Source organism: Leiobunum rupestre, chromosome 5, assembly GCF_980474605.1.
Source record: "Leiobunum rupestre chromosome 5, qqLeiRupe1.1.hap1, whole genome shotgun sequence".
NCBI classification, from domain to species: domain Eukaryota; kingdom Metazoa; phylum Arthropoda; class Arachnida; order Opiliones; family Sclerosomatidae; genus Leiobunum; species Leiobunum rupestre.
Genome location: NC_143388.1, coordinates 8611574 through 8635849, shown reverse-complemented (window position 1 = coordinate 8635849; position 24276 = coordinate 8611574). Strand labels below are relative to the sequence as shown.

General features: G+C 35.1%; 3 protein-coding genes across 9 annotated transcripts in view; 2 read left to right on the top strand and 1 right to left on the bottom strand.

Moving 5' to 3' along the window:
- Positions 1–121: 121 nt before the first annotated feature.
- Positions 122–8132, top strand: LOC149943492 (dermonecrotic toxin StSicTox-betaIB1i-like). 5 transcript variants are annotated; one of them, XM_090175528.1, is made up of 7 exons: positions 122–186; positions 388–581; positions 693–821; positions 4059–4163; positions 5986–6364; positions 6849–7203; positions 7781–8130. In XM_090175528.1, the coding sequence occupies exons 4-7, from the start codon at positions 4095–4097 to the stop codon at positions 8037–8039; spliced, it is 1062 nt and encodes a 353-aa protein (XP_090031654.1). In that variant the 5' UTR covers positions 122–186; positions 388–581; positions 693–821; positions 4059–4094; the 3' UTR covers positions 8040–8130. The 5 variants fall into 5 exon arrangements, with proteins under 5 accessions (XP_090031654.1, XP_090031653.1, XP_090031652.1 ...); XM_090175527.1 differs by lacking the exon at positions 122–186 and having other exon boundaries at positions 200–581; positions 717–821; XM_090175526.1 differs by lacking the exon at positions 122–186 and having other exon boundaries at positions 200–581.
- Positions 8133–12647: 4515 nt separating this feature from the next.
- LOC149943491 (pseudouridylate synthase RPUSD1-like) lies at positions 12648–14453 on the top strand. Its single transcript, XM_090174894.1, has 2 exons — positions 12648–13102; positions 13359–14453. The coding sequence occupies exons 1-2, from the start codon at positions 12892–12894 to the stop codon at positions 13979–13981; spliced, it is 834 nt and encodes a 277-aa protein (XP_090031020.1). The 5' UTR covers positions 12648–12891; the 3' UTR covers positions 13982–14453.
- A 446-nt stretch (positions 14454–14899) lies between these two features.
- LOC149943490 (transient-receptor-potential-like protein) overlaps positions 14900–24276 on the bottom strand; it is a 132775-nt gene continuing 123398 nt past the window's right edge. For 2 of the 3 annotated variants that reach the window (XM_090174886.1, XM_090174888.1), the window contains 5 exons: positions 20999–21211; positions 20888–20929; positions 20754–20825; positions 16427–16542; positions 14900–16166 (listed from right to left, as the gene is read on the bottom strand). In XM_090174886.1, coding sequence (XP_090031012.1) covers positions 15737–16166; positions 16427–16542; positions 20754–20825; positions 20888–20929; positions 20999–21211 — 873 coding nt within the window. In that variant the 3' untranslated portion in view covers positions 14900–15736. The remainder of the gene's footprint in view (positions 16167–16426; positions 16543–20753; positions 20826–20887; positions 20930–20998; positions 21212–24276) is intronic. The other variant, XM_090174887.1, reaches the window with a different exon arrangement.

Below are 24276 nucleotides of genomic sequence, written 5' to 3'. Positions count from 1 at the left end.
GTAGCTTTATGGAAATACTCCGATGATAATACTATTGTCAATGCACTCTTAAGAGATATTTAATCTAAGATAAAACACTTCTGATATGGAACTGGAATTTTTTCGTAAATTTATATTTTAGTATCTCTAAGCGTACCTCAGATACGCGTCTATCATAGAGCATAAAGAAACCATATTCTATAAAAAGTAATCAAACCACTTTTACATTCGAATCAAGCGTGAAATACCAACATTGAATTAGAAATAATTGGACGAGTGAAAGTATATAATCGAGATTAGAGTTCCTTTAAAAGAGTTACGGCGAGCTTTTACCTTGTAACTGCCTTTTAGAAGGCTGCCAAGTAAATATCTCCTTGGTAAATACGACCATAAAATTTCCTTCCGTAGTCTTGTTCGCATTTCTACGAGGTCAAATCTTCGATCACATTAAAGCGGGTGTAACATCTCGTTCCACGCCACTGAACATAAATAGTAGAACCACGTGACCCGCTCTCCGCCAATTACGTTCCCCAAATTGGGCGACGTAACCCAGTGTGACCTAGCCAGGAAACGAGACCTCCCCAAGACACTACAGAATGAAAGTGAGTAATACAGAGAGGCTACTCGTTCACGTTGTGGGTTTTTCGTGGGTACCTCTCGACGTTTAAATGACTCTTAAAAAAGACACAGTTGATTTTAACATCCGCCAACAGCTCGCTTGTTATCCCCTATTCCAGTTTCATGCTTTCGGACGGACAACGTTTAAACGGTAGGGGAATTTTGAGGCTTTTTCCAGAGTAGTGTCATGATACAGTCAAGGTGAACCAGTTCTGGAATTTCAGGTAAGAAAAATAAGAATCTGGAATTAATATTTCGTAAAGCGAGCTATTAAGATGTAATTTTGGTTTGCTTAAAAAATGCAAAAGTTTGAATATATGGGTATTTTACCTTGTTTTTCGAAAAAGGCATTAAATACGGTGACCTAAAGGGATTTAAAAAATGTCAATTTTTGAAATGTCGCGCTAATACTAGTAATGAGAATAGACAACTCCAGAAATCACCCTATTTTAATAAAAGAAAGTACGTAAACCCTTTTATTATTTTAGAACAAAAAAATTTTAGTAAAATATCAACTTTCTCATCGAATTTCGGGCTTAAATAGATTAATGCATAGTATTTTATTCTATTTGCGTTTAATTATATTTTATATTACAAGTTATATTTAATTTACGCAATAAAATGTCGAAAATTAAAAAAAATGAGTACATAAGTTAAACTGAAACTTGATATACTTGTTTAGAAGTCCAACGTTAATGATTACATCCATATTATTCGAAGTTAAATCAAATTAAATCTCAATTTAAAGTAATTGAAAAATTTTCCACTTTAAGATTGGAATTTTTCGGTAGCTTTTTGATTAAATTTCTAGAAGCTGTGATGATTAGACTTTCTGTAATGGACTACAAAATTTAAAATTACATTTTTGGGGAATGTTTACGCTGATGCCCTGTCAAAAAGGTGCAGCTTAAATTTATCTGCAAAAGATTTTAAAACACTATTTATATTTGGATTCTTAAGGAGGCTTTTGGCCATTTTTTTTTAACATTTTATTCGATGAAGCCCGAATAAGCTTAGTTATGAAAATATATTTTTTGAGCTTTATAGTTCTCTAGACTTCCTTTATAGACCCACGCACTGTCAAAATACTTTCATGTGTGTAGTAAAATCACGAACGGTTTAAGCGCTGTTGCCGTAATATTGTAATAAGTATTTAGCCGTTATTGTCAAAATGGTTATGGTTAGGATTATTACTTTGAACTTTAAATACATTTCTTAAAATAGGTTCGATTTGATTAAAATCAAAAATTTAGTTTGGCCTTAAGCCCTTTTACCCGCGTTTAAAGTTGCACCATAAAAAGTTAGTTTTAAATAAGATTTTTAGCCAATTCGCGGAACCCCAAAACAGCGTATGCAATATTGTGATATTTGAATTTGGTAGCAATAAGATTAAATATTTGATCACCGCGACCTTTAAAAGGCAAAACGGACAGATCTACAATCAATGGCGCGGTATTCTGGTAGCGTTGCATGTTTAACAGAAGTCCGGAATGATTGACTTTAGTTACATTATAAAGAAGTCGTAGAGTGTGTTAGCAGACAATTTTTGATTTAGTTCAAAACATTTATTTTTGCTTGGTGTAAACTCCCTATTTTAGTTGATTTATTTTGATATTATTTATGTAATCATTAGATTGAGATGAACAAAGAAAAATAAAAATTTAAGAATTTCTGTGTCAAGTTACAAAAGGCTAAAGCAATGTACAAGTATATTCTAAATAAAAATAAAAACAAACCACTTTTGCATAGTAAAACTTTAAAGCATTTTATTAAAAAATTTTAATAAAATGTTATAAGTTTTACTATGCAAAAGTGGTTTGTTTTTATTTTTATTTAATATTTTAATGCGTAGGGTTAGTAACACCATAGTAAGTTACAAAAATATTACTAGTAATAAAATAAAATCGAACTACTTTAGTTACGTAATAAAAATTTAATAAGTGGTTCCATAATATAAAACAATAAAAATTAAAATTATAAAATGTTTTTCTCGGCGTCACGGGCTTAAGCTTTTTAGTACTTTATTGGCAATCGCGCGGATTTAAAAATCCAAAATCTTTATCGACTCGAGCGCGCTCTCTCTATCTTCAATAACCATAGCTAGTGACGTAGAAAAAACATTTACATCTGACCTCCCGTATTTTATAGAAACACCTATTGAATTTTTATTGAGTAACTAAAGTAGTTCGATTTTATTTTATTATCAAATACGTAAGAAGCCATCCCCTGGTAATTGCAAGACACACCTACTGCAGAGTGCCCTTTAAAAGGGTTAAGTTCAAGTACTTAATAACCGGAAACTAATGAATAATATCTTTAAAGAAATACAACACGGCATTCTACGAAATTCAAATTAAAATATAATGAAGTCAGCCCGCGTAATGCGTTTTCCCCGCGTTTCTAATTACTCTTTTCGTACTTAGAAAATGGGTGAAGTAGTAGCCAGAATTTATACGGGTTAACAGAGAATATTCAGCCAGCACCCTGTTCACCTAGTGATCCCCGTAAAAAAGCCACGCCCCTTCGCCTTCCCCCGGTAAATGGGGAAGACACTCCAGTATGATTGCCGGCTCTCTCTCTCTCTCTGTGTGTGTGTAGGCGGAGAATATCTTCCGGGAAATCATGTTATCAGACACTATAGTTGCAACTACATATTCTCCGTTACCCTCTATTCATTCTTGGAAGTAGTGAAAGAAATTTTTAAATGACAGCGTAGCCAAACGTGGCAGACACGGGAATCCCCAGTAACCTTGTCAAAGGCATCTCCTCCTTTATCGGAACTATCCGGTGACTAGGAAAGTAACGCGAATACGGACAAGTTTTCCCGCTAAGTTCGCGGTTATATTATCCAAAATAATTATTTTTCCCAGATGCATAAAAACGCTGGCATTCACGGAAACAAACCGAAAACTTTCTTACAAATCTTTATAAGACATTGGCGGTGACGTTAGAAACGTTATTCAATGTTCGAACCTGGGTTACGTTTCCTAGGAGTAGCAGCGAGTGGTTTTGAGGAAGTGAATTTTTGATGCTCGATTTATTTGGCTCATTCTTTTCAACAACGACGAATTGTCCATATCCGAAAATAGTTCGTATTTAGAGAAATATAAATAGACCCGTTCGTAAATGGCTGTCGGAAACATTGAGCCTTCACCGTGAACGAGCCAGGTTGCTATATTTACGTTTTCACGATTGAACTTATAAAGCGGGTTTTTTCTTTGGCGTTGTTAAATTGCTTCCTTCTGAGGATATGTTTGGCCAGTTTTAATAAGGATGTAACTTTTTATAGAATTTGACATTATTAATGAAAACTGGCCGGTTTGTAGTCGGAAAAAGTTTTTTTCCTTTCATTGTTGATCGAAAGAAAACTTTCTCGAATCTTTGTTAAAAACCGGGTCGTCGTGAAAGAAATGAAAAGTTATTGCCGCTCGTTGTTTTGAGATTTAGTTCTCTTTGTACAGATCTCGACGGAAGGGTGTCAGTCGTAAACTCCAAAGATGTTTCCCAGAAGCACCTCCAACGCGATGCATTATCTAGTCATTCTTGTTCAATTTTTAACAGTGCGGGTAAGTAACTTTTGTCTCTTTTTATAAATTGTTTATATTTAACGCTGTTCTAAATTCAGTAGATTCAATTTTGGAAATCACATGGTACAAATTCTAAAGATTTATTCAAGCATTACCTTAATATATAATAATGAATTTATTTATATTCATGATAGAATATATTGAAGAATAATTAAAAACATAACGCCCTTATTAATTCAAGTTACAAGCTAAAATAAACTGCGTATATTGCATTTTTAAACGATAGCTTTTTATTTATACATGTATCATATGTAACGTAACAAACATAATCATTAAAATTCTTAATCGGTTCCATGGTAAAAATAACAATTACAATTTTAACGGAGGAAACAAATTGACGTTTAAAAAAAAAAGTATCACAAATTTAAAAATCAGGTGAGCTTTCGATCCGTGGGTCTTTGTCAAACATAAGTATGAAAATGATCAATTTTGGTTAATGACAGTCTGTGATTTGCGTAATCGGAATTTTCGGAAGAATAAACTTGTAACTCTCATTGTTGGCAAAATTACTCCCAACTTAGGTTGATGGCGATAAATACGAGTTAAAACGCGTTTAGACCTCAAATTCCAAAATAAATAATTTCAGATACCGAACTGAGTCATAATATATTCACTTTTATGTTCCGATTCAATGATTTATCATTTTTGCAAAGTAAACGTTATTTTTCCTATTGAAAGCGTTTCAATTTTCAATACGCCTATACTCAGTTGCCAGTTAAGAAAGGCAAAATATCTAGTACATTTGGCGGAAAAATACTAGCACAAATTTCTGGTAAATTGTCGGCAGGAATTTCGAATTTCGCCTATTTTCTGATGAATTCCTTATATTAATCAATTTTAGAAATGTTTATTGAGTAAATTTCAAAGTGATCAATAAATATTTAATGATAGATTTTTACTTTAAGCTTCATAATAGCGAATTTTTAATATTAGGCTCCTAAACCATCATCAAATCGCACGCCAACTTGGTAATCTCGGCATTACCCGTTCTATATTTACCCTGGGCTCGCCAAACAGATTTTTTGTAGGTATGCCTCACTTGTAGTACCAAAAATAAATTATAACAACTGTTTTAAATCTTATCTATGTTAATTATTTCATAATCACTTTAAAATATAACGTAATAGACTTGATTACAACGTGCGCAGGTATACTCAGAAATTCAACCGTAAACAGGCCAAATTAGAAATTCTAACCGACTACTTACCAGAAATTCGTGCTAATATCTTTCCGCCATATGTACTAGATATTTTGCCTTTCTTAACCAGCAACTGAGTAGATGACCGGGAGTAGTGGCGTACTCCTGTAATCCCAAGCGTCTAGGAGGCAAAGTTTGTGGATGGCCGTGTGAGGACGACCACCAATCCCCCCAACGGATGGTCGGAATACTTCCGTCACGGCTGTCCCCACCCCTGTCCCCACGTATCCCCCCGTTGGCGTGGCCGTTACTCATATCTCGCCCTGATTAATCAGGTGGACGAGTGGACTGAATTGTCCCACACGTTACAATCCCGACAAAAAAAATATGAGTATATGCTGATCCTTTAAATACGCTCTCAGACTTTAAAAGTCTAGTAACAGCTTGCGGAGAGTTGTCAGCTAGGCTAATAATAATAATCAGCTAGGCTAATACCCAAGGCACCACCTTAGGCCTAAGTCATCAAGTGACTTTTAAGGCCATTAATTCAGGTGGTCAGTCCTTCGTAACGTCATTTATTTATAAGGTTATTGGCGAAATAGGATATCATAAAAAATTCTTACTTTAGTTGTGTTAATTATGGTTATATTTTATCTTCCGTAGTTAATTTTAAGCGACGAAGATCCTCGTCGTCCCATGTACAACATAGCGCATATGGTCAACTCGATATCGGAAGTGACCCAATACTTGGACCAAGGAGCCAACGCCGTTGAGTCGGACGTGACGTTCCTCAATTCGGGCGAAGTCAAATGGGTTTTCCACGGCGCACCCTGCGACTGCTTCCGAATGTGCCAAAGAAAGGAGGATTTCGGAAGGTACTTGGACTACATCAGGACCATTACCACGCCTGGACATCCCAAATACAGAAAAGAGCTGGTGCTACTTTTCCTGGACTTAAAAGTCTCGAGTTTACCGTCCGGTGCCAAGTACAAAGCCGGAGAAACGTTGGCCGAAAAATTGCACCATCATTTATGGAACAACGGTAAGGTTTGCTTTATTCTAATAATACCAGGATCATATGGAGAGGTCAGCGAACGGAACTATACGGAATTGCAACCCGTTGCTTAAAAATGTAGTCTGCTCCTGGTTGGGGAAATAGCCTTTAAAGAAAGGAAATATCACTGCCTCGTTGCGCCATCTAATGACCGCTATAGGATTTTTAGCGCGAAAATTGAGTAGGGTGAATTAGACTGTAATTTCGTTGCGTCATCTATTCAATATTAAAATTTTACTATATATAATTTAAGTATTAAATAGAAATATAACTACTTTGTTTTCTACCTTAAAATAATTTGTTATATTTAATTTGGGGTACTAGTATAGATGGCGCAAATCAGTGCAGTGCGTTTTTTCGCGACCTGAAAATGACGAACTAGTTTCGCAAAAGCCATGAATGCACTGACAACTCCATAAACAGATCTTGATGATAATCACGAGCTTATAAAGTACATTTTTGTTATTCTTAGGAGAAAACATCGACAATATATACGTGTTGCTGTCTATCGGTCACACATCTGATTCGGATGTGGTGCGTGGTGTTCGCAGTGTATTGAGCGGGAAATACCCGGCTGTGGTACTCGAACGACAAGTCGGATGGGACGTTGGTTTGAACGACAAAGTGAAAGAAATCGATCATTTGTGGGAGAAACTCGGTGTGACGCGCAACGTTTGGTTGGGAGACGGAATCACCAATTGCGTCAGTTACTTCAGTAACAACAACAGGTTGAAAGAAGCCATTCAAGAACGAGAGAACAACCCGAGAATCAACAAAGTTTACAGATGGACCGTTGATTTCACCTTCTCATTAAAATATACCTTGAGGTATATATATTCGCATCTTTTATATAATTACATAAATATCCAAATATAAAACGCCCAGTACTCAAACCCAGTTTACTATTAGGTTAGTACACTTCAATAACTTACTCTTACCATGTAAAAAGATATGAAGTCACTGACGTTCGAACGACGGCAAGATATGCCTTCATGAAAATCTTGTACCGCAAATCTTGCCGAAGTACCGCGATTTATGTTAAATCTTTTACTGCTATAAAGGTATATCTTGCTGAGAAGGTACTGCCATTTAAGTTAAATCTTGTACTGCCATGAAGGTATATCTTGCCTAGGTACTGCGATTGAAGAAAATTTGGTTCTTAAAAAGTAACACGATTTTCATTATATTAAAAGTACTTTCTTCCCAAGATCTATGTTATCTATTTAGTTTAGAAGACTTTAATGTAATGTAAGCCTTTTTAGCAGAATTCTTACAGCCCGCGTTACATTTTCCTAGTCCTTTCCATATTAATATGAAAATAAAATGGATATTACCCTGCTAAGTTTTTAGATTTCACTTGCACTTGAAATATTTCAGTTCTTGAAACTCTAATTTTCTAATTAGGTTGGGTATCGATGGAATTATCACTAATCATCCGGAAAGACTGCTGTCCATCTCCAAAGAGTCGGAATTTAAGGATAAGTACCGACTGGCGACCAAAGAAGACAGTCCGTGGGCTACCATCGACAATAACATCAATTCTAAGAGAAAAAACCAGCCGAGTTTAGAACTATTTGCGTCGACAGTAAGTGAAGCCGCCACCTCATTTTGGACATTTTTCAAGGAAGGAACGAGTCGGTTTAAAAGACTAGTCCGAATATAAAACCATCCGAAAAACAATCACTGTATCATTACAGTTAAACCTCTTCTGAGCTGCTTGTATTTTTACGCGTTTTTGTTCGTAAATGCAATAAATTTTGTTTTTATCTAAGCTGAAGGCCCCTTATTCCGTCATAAGAAATCAGTGAAAAAGCAGACGAGGATGGTACTTGGACGTCGTACGGTACGACTCGTACCTCAGCGTGACCTCGGTGACCTATGACATCAGCTTAGGCTTCCCTTTGTTGTGACAACATCGTAATATTTATTTTTAAAGTCGAAAGATGGCGGTGCGGATATTGAAAGTCTCTTATAAAAATAAACATGTTTTAAAAGGTGTTATATTTTCGGTACATGTTAAGCACTTTCTATTCACGACCGAAAACTATCGCTACGCCCCCTTTGTTTCGCCATTGATTAATGAAACCTAGATAGGTACAGGATTGGGCATAAGGATATTTTTTTAGTAGTCAGCCTGACTAGTGAGCCTCCTATCTTAATTTATTTAAGGAGTCACTGACTAGTGGGGGTAATAATGGGGTGTAAAAACCAGAAAAACAGTCACCAATTTGCTTTACCCGTCAGAATTAAAATAGGAATTTAATATCACTTGGGTTACATTACTTTGGCCGATCACAATTTTTTTAAATAAAATGGGAAAGATGAATGAGTAATTTATGAAGTACCGATATCTCAATTTTGTGTTAAATCCACATTTATACCATTACTATATTTTGAAGACAAAAATATATTCAAGTAAGTCACATTTTAGATGTATACAAAAACCTATAAACAACCATAATAATCCTAACTTTGTACAAAATGGCGGCGCACACATTTTGGCGCGAAACAAAGTCTAAACCAAATTGACGCAAGAAACAACATTAACGAAAAGTTTTGATTCAAATCTATTAATTAAGACCCAAAGATTATAATTTAAAAATCAAACTCTTTTTTTTTCTAACTAACAAAGGAAAAAGATTTTATCTTATTTTAAATGGAATAAATCTGAAAAATTACCATTTTCAATCTTAATTAATAATCAAACTGTTAGAGATACAGATTTGTCGTAAAATAATGAAGAGTAGATTAAACCCGTTAATGGAATTTTCATTTGTATATATATCTCGTGACATTAACATATAATACAATTGATTGGATTCATTGGCATGTTAATTAAACGTTTTATAGATATCGGGCTATATTAAAGGTCCACAGAATCGTTCGAAACGTTCTGGACGAATGTCAGGTATACGTAACACAAGCATGCTTTCCCGCTTCCCCAAACACGTAATTCTATAGTTCTCAAATTTCCAACGATTTTGTGGCCCTTAAAACTAATAAAGTAAATTTCCCTCTTAGATTTATACTCATAATAAATTGTTTTATTTTATAAAATCCCAATGTTTTCTTACCTAAAACCATTTTGAACGATCCGAAATGCCATGTTAAATTTAAAGTACTGTGAAATAATGCATCACGGCTTTTAGCACATTCATGGCAGCCTTGGAAATAATTAAGTGGTGGTCACTGGGTCAAAGACCAGTTTATTAATTGCTCGGACCAGTTTTTTTATTCAAAAGCTAGGGGTTCACTGGTCCAGTGTCCAGTTTAGTAATTCAAAATTATCCACCGTATTATTAAACAACTGGTCTACGTGACCTCTTAAAGAGTTGGGAGTCACTGGCCAAATAGACCAGTTTAGAAATAAACCTTATTTCCAAGCCTGATTCATGGTTTTAGTGATGAGCCTCCCTGCTATAAATTCGTTCGTTTTCTTTTTAAGAGAACTGAATCATAGTCAAATGAACCGTCGTCTATACAAACGTCTGATATAGGCCGCTTGCCCTTTCATCCTATTCTGCAGATAGAGAATATCGAGAATAAATTTAGTACTAGTAGTATTCTATCAAATAAGCTAAGTTTCATCCCACGCTCAATAAATATCAAAGATTTGTGAATGGTATGAGATCTAACGCAAAAATAGTAATAAAAAATTTAATATAAAATAAACCAAATAAATTAATTTAAAAAATTTAATATAGTAGTGTCGATTGTAAAAATGAAAACAAAAATCAAAACTTTTAACCGGAAATTTTAAATAAATAAGTACGTGTGATAATTTGTTTATGAATGTTTATCGAAAAATTAGATTAATTTAAAATACCGATTTAAAAGAGTTTTAATAATTAAACTGTATTGAAAGATTAAGTGTTCAGTCTGTGCTTCTTTTATTTTAACCAGAATGTAAGACGAATAGGTAATAATAATAGGCGCTTCAATTATAAAACCTCTTCAACTAAATCACCAAGAAGTAATATTTCCGAAAACCAGGACCTGAAAGTTACTGTACTTGTTGAAATAATGGAAACTTTTCACCTGTACGGTATGCAACAAGTGTTTCCTTTTAACCAGGTATTTTTTTCACGGCGACGTTCTGTTTACAGGTGAAAAGTTTCGATTATTTGATTTCAGCCAGCAGTAACTTGCAGGTCCTGAATCTCAGATATATTCCTTGGAGATGTTTTATTTAAGCACCTATTGACGCCAAAGGAACATTTTTACAACTTACGAATTTGAACGGTGATTTTCTACCCCTAGTAATTTACTCTTAACTCATGACTATGCCAAGCATAGAAATCTTATACTCCTACCTTGAATGCTCCAGTCTACGGGAGAGCCTGACGCCAAGGCATTTTGTAACAACGACTAATGATTATATAGTCTTTGCTTAAGCTAAACTTTACATTCTATTTAATAATATGCTTTTTCTCTTAGAAGGTTAGCCCAGATAAATGTCTCGCACTCTGCTTATATTCAACATTACACTGTTAAACAACATAAAAGACAGTACTCAACGAAGACCGATATTTACAATGTTAAATAAAGTGTTTTTAAAAAAACGGATATTGCAGTAATTATAGTCCTGAGTTGTTGTTCCACTAGGCTCACTGAACTTCCTGAAGTGACTTAAATACCAAATCATCAATTTGAAAGCCCGCCGTTTGTTAACATTTCAAATTACCCCGAGGCTTAAAGGGGCTCCAAGGTTCGGTGACAAAAAAAAATTGAGCATGCTTTTCATTCCCCCAACCCCTCACTCAGCCTCGGCAGAGGCGGGCAGAGTCAACCGTAAATTTCGCACTTTACTGACTTTACACACATTTTGCAACCGGACTTTGGAGCCCCTTTGAAGGGCAACGCAAGCTCTGTGGCAAAAAAAAAAGAAAAAGCAACGTGCTTTATAACCCCCTACACCAGGGTGGGAAATAAGGATTTTTTTTAAAGTGGACAGGTGACCAGTGACCCCCCTGGCCTAGAATAACTAAACTGGACCACGACCAGGGCACGTCGTCTGGGTCATTAGAATAGCGTGTTTTTACTTTTAACCGTTTTTAATAGGGTGAATTCTAGGGCTGTGCGATTCATAGAATTAGAAATGAGACTAGAACCACTGCGCTATCCGGTAATCTCAAGGGAAACGGGCAAGCTAGAAGGCTTCTATGAGAGTTGAATCGCTACTAATCCTCGCAGGAGTGCGCCATCTATTTAAAAAATGAAACTTTTAAATGATTTAAATTAGATGGCGTGCTCGCTCAAAGAATACTCGCGATTCCACTCTCATGGTAGCCTTCTTACTCGTACATCTCACCACAGTTTAATCTTGCTTTTAGTCTCATTTGAATTTCTATGGTGCGAGTACTCGAACATCATCGATAAGTCGGCATTTTCTGAAATCGAGTACTCGAGCTGGACCTCGAGTAAGTAATTGGAAAACACTCGTCGATTATCGAGTACTTAAAAATTGAATAGTGGGGTACCCGATTACTCGCATAAGCTGTTGTAAGTTCAAAGACGGGTTTTGCAACTTTTTGGGGTGGAAATAATAAACGGTACCTACAAGACGTGCAAACAACAAATGCTTTGAATGACCTTGGAGATGGATCACTGTTTTTATTATGTAGTGCGCCTGCACGGTTTTTCTTCAAACAATATTTTTAAGTTTTAGTTTGGAGTGTCACTTCATGAATTCGGATGTCAGCCTGTGTTAGAACTTAGGAGTCTTAACTTCCTAAGCAATATACGAACAGACAGTGCATTAATAATTAAAAAATTTATATTGAATTGCTATTTTACTAATAATTTACATAATTAGGCTACAAGCCTAGTATACTAGTCTTTTTATATCCCACAAATTTCGCACTTTGCATACATATTCTCACAAATGCCAGCTCACTTGCGCATAGAAATCTCATAGGTAACTAGAATGCTGCCGCCTACGGCTGAGCTTGACGCCAGTTCGCCTTGAACCTTCAGCCAATGAGAGGCCGTAGAGTGGTTCCGCCAAGGAGGATAATAATCCTCCTTGGATCCGCTACTATAGCGGGAGATAGGTGACGTCATTCTCTCTGGTGACATTAAATTCTTGGCAGAACCACTCTTTGAGCTCTGATTGGCTGAGATCTGGCTATCGTCTGCCACGGCGTTTGGCCCATTTCCCAGTTACACGGCAGCATTCTAGTTACCTATGAGATTTCTATGCACTTGCGTTGCCCTTTAAAATTCCCGCCAATCGATTTTTTTATCTCACGCCGGTATGGAAACCCCTATGCAGAAGATATCTACTGTTACTCTAGAACATCACAGTTTACCGCATAGTACGTCTCCTTAAAGTGCACGACTATAGATCATTTAATTTAATCTCCGGAATGTAATAATTGTGGTTCAGTAAGTCATTTATAAAGGACCAGCCCGAAATTCTGGCAATGTGATGTTCTTGGATCAGATTTTGATCATTGCGATAGTATCTCACTAATTGAAATGTGATTTTCGGCGTAAGAAAGGTCTTATACATTATGACTAAACACAGTCAACTTCAATGTCAAGTTCTCAAACTATATAAACAATTATTAAGATCTGCGAAAGACAAACCCGGCGTCGCAAGTCAAGTACAATACTATTTCCGTAAAAACGCAACTCTTGCTAAAACGGACACATTTCTAATTGATCAACTATTGAGAAGAGGATGGCGCACTCTGGAAATGTTGAAGGATGGCTGTGTTACTGGTATGGGGAGGTTTAAGACTGACTGAGATGTTGTAAATAGATATCGAAGACGTCAGAATGTTTAAAAGTTGGGTAAAAGCGTTAATTAATTTCATCTGGCCAGACAAAACTGTAGAAGATATAGGGATTCTCTATGTTAGTCCAAATTTCATAATTGTAAACAAACACTGCGATGTTCTCATAAACTCTAATCAAATTAATGGCAAAGAAATGACTGTGGAAAAACAACTGAGATATTTCTTCCCTCACTTTGTAGATAAAAAAGTTAAACACGGCTTTCGTTTCACCCACAGACTGGACTTTTCTACTAGTGGCATAATGTGCTTAGCCCTCAATAAAGAAGCTGCAAAAAGCGCGTCTATTTCTTTCGAAATGCGACTTCCTGCTAAATATTACCTGGCTCTGGTTCATGGTCACATGTCGGCCATGACTCTATCCATTGACAAGGCTATCGGAACTGATTCTAGACCCAATTTTTCACATTGTATGTGTACCGATAGCAATTCGTATTGTTCAAAAGCCAGAAGAGCTTTGACATTAATTGTAGTTTTAGAATTAGGATTATACAATGGTAAACCAGCCTCAAAAATAATGCTAAAACCAATTACGGGTAGAAGACATCAACTTAGAGTACATTGTCACGAGGTTAACCACACCATTATTGGAGATTATACTTATAGTCAAAGAAGAGACGTAACTCCGTACCGCATGTTCCTCCACGCTTTCAGACTAGTCCTGCCAGCATCAATTGAGAAGATAGACATAAATTCTAAAGATCCTTTTACGGACTGTGATGATAGAAATCTCTGGACTCCCATGAAGATTATCAATTCCATTGATGAAACCATTTATTCAAAATTTCCCGATATAAAACTGTGATACATAAGCCTGTGTTGAAATTATTATACGATAGTTCCAGAAGTTCTTAATATATCTTTTGAAAGAAGCATTCATCTACAGGAAACACATACCCTTCGCAGGCTGAATTTTCCCGAAATTTGTAGATTCAAAATTTACCAAATTTTTCACTCTTAAATTATTCTGCTTAAGGTTAAAAAAGTAAATATTACACGGATATTACATGGTAGTACTTTTTCCTTTGATATAATTTATTAACTTTGAAAAAAAAGTGGGAGACTGCGAAGGTGTATGTTTTAAGCTTCCCTCACAAGAAGTATATTATATATTTCTGATAAAAATTCCTGGGAAAAAATTGCATTTTCGAGCAGTAAAATGTCTAGTTAATTTGACATGAAAATTGACTGCTACAAAATTTAATTTGAACCCATCGAAAACAAAAATGAACCATGTTGTTAAATGCCAAGTATAAAAACAACGTTGTGACAAATTATAAAATAAAAGTTATTAGAATCATTTTTCTTGTGTTTAACTGTTTATATATACATTACTAGTTGATAGTTGTTGCATACATATTCCAGTTTAACATCTTTAATTTTTCATCATCTACTAAACAATACAGAGCTTATACACAATCTTATATATTAATTAACACCAGCTCTTTGGCGTGTATTAATATAGGCTCTCATTATTAACATATTAAAGGGAAAGGCAATAATTTTAACAATGAGCTTTCGTTTTGTGACATACATATTACACAATTGGTCACCAACGATACATTTAAGGTAGCTTCCTGATTTTTTTTGGATCGTTTTATAATTATTTACAAAAACAACGTTATTCCCATTTAGTTTAGCTAAAAGGTAGTATTGCTCTATAAGATAGAACAACTTGTAAAATTAAGAACACATTCAGACGTTCATGGATCAATATTTGTACATTTAAGTGCTACTGGTGTACTTTTTTAAAATTTAAGGCGTTTTTTTTCATATAGGTATATAATTTTTCCATTTTTAAAAAATGGTTTTTTTAAATATTGTTTAATTTTCATGTAATAATTTCTACAATTTCAAATAATTTTCAATACGCATTCGGGAATTCTTTTTAAAAAATTAAAAAAGCTAAGATATGTGTTCTTTTATATATAATTCTTTTTTTTTCTTGTTCCAATACATATAACTATTTTTAATATAAAATTGCACATAACACGACGTTGAAAGCCCAATGTTAAAATTATTTAAATATTTTCAAATAATTTTTTTCTCTTTTTTAAAAAGATATTTTATCTTGAAATTTTCAAACATTCGGGTAAGCTTTTTTTGCGATTTGTTTTTAAATATTTACAACATTTTATCTTTTTGTATTAGGAAGGATTCGGTTTTGCTAAATATATCACTGTCGGGCCTATGGCCTCCTACAGACTTAATATATATTTTTCATTTAAGCCTTTGTATTCGTATCTAATTTCTAATTAGTATTAACTCGATAACACTGAAGTTCGTATCATTGTTAAGTGGCTGTTTTTAAGTTTTAGAACCCACTGGTTTTTTTTTGCATTCTCGCTGTATTAAAGAGAGGGAATTCAACCCACAAGTTATAATAGGTCTTGCAAGCCCAAATTTTAGGACGGCTACTTAGGCCTATTTCCGTCCAATTTGACCGCCAAAATATCCCGTTTTCCAAAAAGCCACTTCGAAAGCTATTTTATACGGGTTTTTTATATACTTCAATTCGTAATAATATTTTCTCCGTAACCATCGTAATTTAATTGATTTTTCAAAGCTGAGTGAATAAATGTGTTTGATACAGATCCGAAGGTACGTTAGGTACCACGGGGGGTACCCCTGGAGGTCTTAAAGTGTTTTGCGAGTGTTGCGTTTCCCTAATGAATTCGCGAAGTTCGTTTTTTAAACTGGACACAATCTCTAGCTTGAGAATTTCCACATCGCTGGACGTCAGTAATCCGCTGTACTGAAATTCGTTGCCAGGGCGTTCGCCGCCGTAGTCCCCCGGATCGTAACTGCAGGGCGGAACCCTATTTTGATTGCAAGCACCTCCGGGTCCTAGGAAGTTGCCTTGGCCGGAATTACCGGCTCCATTCCAGCCCGAATTACCCCGTAAAGAGCGTATGATGTCCCTCTTAATGCTGTCTAGTTGGCCGGTATTGCGGGCCGCCTCTCGTTTACGATCTTCACGAAGTTCGTATCTTTAAAGAAAACTGAGAAAGTCAGTACTCCCGAGGGACGATGGAACTTATTCGCTACAGTGCATGGCCACTATCATATAGATTTTAGGGAGACATCGAGGAAAGACGTTAAACGCAATGAGCCGTTAACTTAAAGGGATAATAAAACTAAAATTCTCGAACAATTTGCAAGATGGACTTAAGGGATGTATATTAAAGGATACACTGAAGTGTAGGATAGGTCAAGTTTGCGCCCGTCCTATACCCAAAGAAGCACGTACCTGAGACTAGATATATCTTGCTTGATTTCCAGCAAGTCGTCTTCATTCACTCCATCCTGTCGGAGTTGCTTCTTGGTTTGGTGAATATACCGGCTGACCAGACGCTTCATTACCTCCTGAAAAGTTAAAGAAAGTTTCTCTTAAGTTGTGTGCTAACTTCAGTCCCGAATTAAAACCTTTAAAGGCCCTAAGCACTTCCATATCTATTTGAAATTTTTAAGTGTATCAGGTATTACCATCGAGGGGCTGATCACTCCGCGTAATCGGTGTACAGAGCCGTACCTTTGACTGTACTAATGGGATTACGCGTAATCTTTGAAGTCCCTGCCTTTGGCAGTTCTAATCTAAGCGTAATCCGGTGTACAGACTTTCTAAGAGTGGTTAGCCCCTCGATTACCATGGACCGTATGATGCAAATTTTCTAATGGTGTAGCTGGATCACTTTCACCGTTTAGTAGAACCTAGTTCAGCTGCACCATTTGACGTTTTGCAGATTATGATCCATGCAAGGAAAATTTCTGAGTCGCAACTCTTCCGCTAATGGCCTAAGCACGTGTTTATTTTACTTATCGGTTAATCCAGCCCTGGTTAACTTTTGCACTTAGATATCTGTTTCATACGGCGGAAACTATCGATCTCAAAACATTTACTGTATTTCTATGAGACTACGTAATGACTTAACATTTTGTACATAATGCCACATCTTAAGTGCGGAAAGCATATACGCGGACCAATAATTTTATAGCTCTTACTACTCCACTTCGCGTTGTATTTTTTAATTTTTAAAGGGAGTATGAATTGTTTTGAAAATAGACGCTTCAATAAATCATCTTCAAGGAAATCACCATGAAGTAATGATTCCGAGATCCCGGAACTGCAAGTAACCAGTTGTTTATATAGTGCTTGTGGGAATAATGGAAACTTTTCACCTATTCGGTATGCAACAAGTTGTTTCCTTTTAACCAGGTAGCATTTTTTGACATTTTAAGGCTTGGCAAAAACACGACGTTTTGTTTACAGGTGAAAAGTTTCCATTATTTCAACAAGCACTATATAAACAACTGGTAACTTGCAGGTCCTGGCTCTCGGATATATTACTTCTTGGCGATTTCTTTGGAGATGTTTTATTTAAGCGCTTATTAAGGTTATAAATTGACTTAATTTCCAATCTCCATTTCACACTCCGGTATACTATACTATGATATGATTTTTTCCCAAGCTTAGCAAAATCTTTAGATAATAAACTTATATAAGGCGAACGGCTGCTAGAAATCTACGAGTCCGAATTTTGCAGAAGGCGCCGAGGCGGTAGTATTAGTGGCTCCGACAGACTTTTTAATTCCCTCTAAAAAGTCAACATTAAATCCGCTATCAAATGTTTTACTTTCTACTCCGTTTAATATGTAGCAAATAATAAGCAGTCGTCTTTTTAATGTATTTTAATTAATCTAATACTGGTAGGTGAATTAACTATTGTGTCTTAACAAATTTCTTCAAAAGGGTTCCAAGTTACAAACCAAGTTTAATGAAAATCGATAAAATCTAGTAGTTTTATCATTTTAAGATTTAATCTCCAAGACGTTTTGGTACAAAATATAATAGGTGATTCTAAAAAAGATCGGTGGTCACATGATTTGGTTACTTTCTGTTGTATGGTTAAAGCATACATAATTACTCATAAGTATGCCACTGTACCTTTATTCAATTCAAAAATCTTCACTAACGGTTTGTTTCACCACGAACCAGTAAAAAGGTGGACTACGTTAGATTTTAAGATTTTTATTCATACTAGTAATTTTGGGAGTCACACTATTGGCAAGTAACATATTTATTTAAGCCTATGGAAAACCTATAAATTGAGAAGGAATTTTTTGCGTCGGAATTTTAGTCAGCCCAATGTAGCTTTATTGAAATTTATAAACTCATTCGGTTTGCGCAGATAAAGTTAAATAATGAATAGTTTAGAAAAATAAAAGGTTGGGGGAAATGACCAATAAGTGAAAATGGAACAAGTCGTCGAAGTGGGATATTCCACAAGCGTTATTAAAACCCATATCAAGCTTAGAAGAGTTAGGCCTAGGCTCAAAAGAATCTGCAAATACTCCAACCTTGTAGATGCGCCAGAAAAGCTCAACCTGAATTTCAACAATTTTTTCCCATAAACCTGCTTCTTTTATTTAACAATGCAAATTTATTTTAGAACGTGATAGTCTCCGAGAACTTCATTAATTTGCAAATTAATTACAATAACAGAACTTGACACTATATTGTAGTTCATTTTAGCTCCTAAGCCTTGGTTGTTCAAACCGGTTTGTTTACTAAAATAATGGCCGTCGGTTTATCAGACGTAGAGCTAATTGGGCGACGGCATTTGAGATTCGATGACGTCAAATATTACGTAGGGTACGGATGACGCAATATCTGTGAAACAAACCGTTAGTGAAAAGAGTAATATCGATGTGACGTATGTCGACGTCACCCATGCTTTTTCTTATAGATAAAAATCTGCCCTCAAAATGGCGGCCATAACCCAAAGCTACAAAGTGATACTACTCTATAGAGCTAGTAGCATACTTATGAGTAATTATGTTACATATGGTTAAAGTGTTTGAGCGCGCACTTCTTTTTCAATTTACAACGCGGGTGCAAAATCACGCGAGCCACAAACTACTAATATATCAAGAGCGCGCGCCCAAAAAAATTACTCTTTTGTACATGTACATGTTTTTGTCGATATTATATTTCAGAATCACCTATTAAAGAATCCAATATAATTTAAGTTTTTTGTATAAACCTAACATTAGTTAAATTCTATTACACAGGCAAGAATAAACTTAGCATATTTTTGTAGATCGACTTAGACTTTCTCGGGAAAAAAAATTGATATATTTTTCTAGTAGAATAAAAAATTATCCTCACGACTAAAAAGTAGACGAATATCTGTCGTAACATTTGTGGTTTTTTTAGCATTTTTTCTTTGTTTCCACGCAAACGAGTTCAAAGACTTCTGCTATTCATAGATTGTGGGAGTGTACAACACACCCTATGGGTTCCTCCTTATAGACAAATCAAGGGGAAAGCGTACACGCAACTCCTAGGCGGGAATTTTGAATTGTAAATGAATGGGGAATGAAGGACTCGGAACAGCTAAGGCTTAAAAATTTGTTCGAATAATGTATAAATTTTCTTTTCTGGTGGCGAGATTGATAACGGACATTACGCGGTAGAAGTTTCTATTTTCTCGAAGGAAATTGGAATAGATTTGGAGTGTGTTCGTCCATTTTTAAAGGAACGATTTTGGAGCGAGTCCAGAAAACAAACCGAATTATTTGGACATAATAAATTACCCCAATGTAAGAGACACTTTTAAAATACCAGAGGAGTGTTATCTCCGTATAGGGTTAGAGACTTAATGTAATTTAGAGAAAATTGTGATTCATTTGTCCAAGTTGTTTCCTTTCACTGATTTCTTAATCTACTTTTAAAGAGTCACTTAAACGGCATTCTTTTATATAAGCGAATAATGCGGCTTATCTCTAGCTAAGCTTAATTTTCTCAATTTTTTTATTGAATTTATTAAATAGGGCACCATTTTAACAAACCGAGACCAGCTAAATGGATTTCATGCTTGTTTGTTAGTTGGCAGCATAAATTATTGTTACCTACTTACAGCTAGAAAATTACCATCCCTTCTTTGGTTTGGTAGATTCTAAATTGCAAGCCAGAACCTCAATTTTTTGTATAACGCTATGGTAACTTACGCGAAGATAATATATTTTTAAATAGAGTAGTATAATAAAAGGAATATTTACTCTATCAATGAAATATCGTTACTTCACTTCATTGTTTAAAAATTTCACATGTAAATGATTAAGGTTTCACATTGAAATCGAAATATTTAAAATCTGGCCAAATCTTTGCCCTCTTTGTACTGAAAAGTGGAAAAACACTAACATAATCCTGTAGAAAGGAGCTACTAGATGATGGAGAATGGTGGACACAGTGAGAGTAATAGGTGTTTTCATAAAATCCCCATCAAAGAACTGCCTAGGAGGTGGTATACTCTAGGAAGGGACATGAAACGGTCTGTAGTCTTTGGTTTTTATGGATTTTTTGGGAAACATGTTTGCCAGCTTGTTGACGTACATTCAGGCGAGTCGCGCCAACGGTTTTAGAACTGGACCGTACTGAACTGAACTCCCATCAAAGTCTGAGGGGGTAATTTTTGTCGTGGGGTAAAACAACATAGCCGGATTTTATGAAAACACCTATTGGAACCCATGATTTGGCACGAATCAAAGTCTACAATAAAGAAAATATTCCCAACCTGGTAATTGCAATTCGTTTGCGTAGTAGAAATGTTTATTTGAGGATTGATTCCGTTCTGCTTCGTGACCTGCTATAATGAAGATGTTTCAATATAGTTTATTACTTGAACTTATAATGAAATGGAGATCTTACTTTCCGATCACCCTGTATATACGTCACGTCTTGTGGTACGGGCTACAAAATATAAAAATAAATTGCGTTAATTTCTAAAGGAATTCCGCACTTTAATTCGAAACGTCATACTTTAACTATTCTTCTATCCAAAGTCGGTTTATTAAAAAGCTCGCTACATCTTTGGCACATTCGTTCCGATAAACAGTGCAAACCTCTGAGGAAATAGTAAATCGCCTTCGGACTAATTATAATATTAAAAGGCGGCGGTAAAGTAGATCCTTGATCGAAGTAACCCATCCATAGTTTGGAACGTGCAAACTTCCATTCCATATCAGCATGATCCTGTTAACACGCAAAACATTAATACTCATTATAATTGAAAATTCAACCATGGTAACAAAACATTTTAACGTATATGATTAAATTGCTTTGTTAAAAACGTTAAAAAAAACACGATACACTATATCAGAAGTAAATCAAATAGCTCTCACGAGGGAAGTATACACTACTGTTATTCGCTTGAAACGTATGCCTTCGCAGGTTCTCGATAATTTTACAAAAACACGTTTCAAAATAAAAAATTGTGAATGGCGTTATTTAGTTACTTTTCAACACTTTTATGTTTATAAATATGGTTTATGCATAAGTAAATATCTTTATGCAGTGAAATTTGGACACATTACAGTCGGTTTGGCGGGAAATTCGCGTCCATTGAAGCTACGTGCTCTATTTTAATGATGTAGTGGGACAACGATACTTCTGTCATAATATATTATAAATTTCTGATTATATTTTCAGAAACCGAAATGGGATATAAAATACCCAAAACCAACGCGTTGGTTTTCATCAATGAACACGGTAATAACACACTAGCGTGTGCGTGTCAAAATAGTTACCATTAATGACAGTTTGTCGCAGAGCGAGTACGTAATCGGATGTATCGGGGCAGGAAACTCATCATTCTTTTCCGACAAACGACAGTTTTATATCTCTTTGTTCGTAGAATTCCTATCATTTTAGTTTGATGGCGATGATAAAGACAGGTTAAACTCGCGCTTGTACGAACGTGTGTAGGTTTATTTGGCGTTCCCTCAACAAGTTGTCTATTTACGAGCTAAAACTCCGTTCGGTCTCAAATTTAGAAATGGATACCGTAAAAACCGAAGCGGATGTTTATAGTAGGCAACTTTCTGTTCAGATTCAATAATAATCATCATCATTATTTTGCCAAAGCAAAGTTATTTCTAACTTTGAAATAGTTTCAATATTCGATCAACTTTGACTGCTTTGTAAAACTTTGGTGGTTTTGGTTTTTCACGCGTTATTAACTGGGCATTTTAAAGTAACAAATTTTTTATTTTATTAAAACAGGCGATTTTTAAACAATTAAATCACATTTCAATGGTGGAATCAAAAACTGACCAAACAGGTTCCAAAACAATTCAAATTCAGAGAAAACTAAACGATTAAATAATAACTTAATTTAATTAATATTTCGTATAATTTTAGATTGTATCCGTCAATTAGATTCGAAAAGAGCCAGTAAAAATCTATAAGTTCAATAAAATTAAAATAATCGATATAATATAATAAAATATATTGATTTGATTTTTATTAAAAAGAAATAAAATTGTGTCAATCCAGCGTACATCCATCAATTACACTAAAAATCAATAAATTTAATAAAATTAAAAAATCTTATATAAATAAAAAATCTATTGATTGGTTTTTATTAAAAAAATAAAAGCTACCAAACCTGTTTAATCCATCAATTAGGCTAAAAATCAATAAATTCAATAAAATAAACACTTTACTTTTAATATAAAAAATAAAAAACCAAACTCATGCATTTTGGTTTCCTAACACTTTACGGCCACGGTGAACGTTTCCAGGTGTAATTTAACAGGTAAGTAAAAATGTTAATTAATAATGTCTAATATAGAATAACGTATCTTCTCATACATTTGAATAAAAATCGCTCTCTTTTTAAACGTAGTTGAAATTCTTTGGACTATCTTCTGTGAAACCGCTCTAAGGGTGCATACGATCAGAATACGAATGAGACGATCAGGGAAGATAGTTCAAGTTTAGATATGATTACTATAGTTTGAACTTTCAACCTAGTTTCACTTGGAAAAGAATGAGAGAATTTATTTTCAGTTTCTTATTTCATTTACGGCGTTATAATTCAGTCAGTTTTCGAGGTCGCAAATTTGCATGAAATATGCGAAAGATCTCAATATCAAGATGGATGATATTTTTACCTCCAAACTAGGAAACTTTGCACATATTAAAAAAGAAGACTTTTCATTTCGAAACGGTACGAAAATGATATGAGAGACCTTCCGATTTTCTTATTGACTGAATTTTAAGAATATATTTCTAAAGTTCGCCTGAAAATGATACTCCTTAACGTATGAAAATTAGCATTCGCTAGGTTTCGCAGGGAATTTCTTGGTCACATTTTATAAAGAAATGTATGCCACACTTTATTAAATTTATCGGAGTTACAACCTAAGAATCGTTTTTTTTTAATTAAATCGAAAGAAAGTTAGACAGAGACACAGAATATAGCCAGAAGTATATAAAATACGTCTTAGGATAGAAGTATCCAATTAGTCCATAATAGTAGGCTCTACGCAGAACCCATTTACGGCTAATTTCCCGCCAAACCGAGGATGTAAAACGATGTAAGACGTAAAAATTACACTCCGTAGTGTCTCTTACTTATTTATGAACCACATTTTACCATGGACACTGTATCTCTAACCGGACGGGAAAAGCTGTAGCTTCCACCAAACAAAATCACCTGCCGCCGCCACCATCTCTCTGTAAAGGGGGGGAGGTTATAGAATTTTGAAAGTTTCAGGCTGTCAAGGTCATATAATTCGTCACGTGGTCGACAAAACGTTCCGTTTGAAATGGGGGTTTACATTCTTTCGAATGACCTTGCGAATCGAGTACGGCCGACTATTTCAGCTAATACGAAGTAGGACGCAAACGGACAGTGAGGGGATACCTCTTTTAGGCTGCTTTTCCCGTCCGGTTAGAGATACAGTGTCGATGATTTTACCCAGCGTAATAGCTTTAATAAGTCACTATAATAACGAATTTCCTCCACACAATGTTTTCTTTCGCTAAGTATTTGGAAAAATAAGCGATAGTCTGCGAAGGTACATGATTCCAACGAAAAGCATAAACAGTATAGAAATATGAATACTTCTCTCTTAAGATAAATGTTATATACTTCTGATATAGCGTAAACGTGTTGGAAATGCCACTATTTGGAAAGAAAAATTGTTCCGTATAAAAATGTATTTTTCTTATTGCGAAATATATTGACAAATGGGTGACTATTTTAAAAACGTGTCGACCAATAACGACTCTTTGAAAAATGGACAGGGGAT

What these genes read in the sequence shown, in the direction of transcription:
- LOC149943492 (XM_090175529.1), top strand. Translation starts at nt 4,095, where the DNA reads ATGTTTCCCAGAAGCACCTCCAACGCGATGCATTATCTAGTCATTCTT. An exon ending in TTCAATTTTTAACAGTGCGG is followed by an intron (nt 4,164 to 5,985) that starts GTAAGTAACTTT and finishes TATCTTCCGTAG; the next exon opens with TTAATTTTAAGCGACGAAGA. An exon ending in CCATCATTTATGGAACAACG is followed by an intron (nt 6,365 to 6,848) that starts GTAAGGTTTGCT and finishes TGTTATTCTTAG; the next exon opens with GAGAAAACATCGACAATATA.
- LOC149943491 (XM_090174894.1), top strand. Translation starts at nt 12,892, where the DNA reads ATGACTAAACACAGTCAACTTCAATGTCAAGTTCTCAAACTATATAAA. An exon ending in GAAGGATGGCTGTGTTACTG is followed by an intron (nt 13,103 to 13,358) that starts GTATGGGGAGGT and finishes CTCACTTTGTAG; the next exon opens with ATAAAAAAGTTAAACACGGC.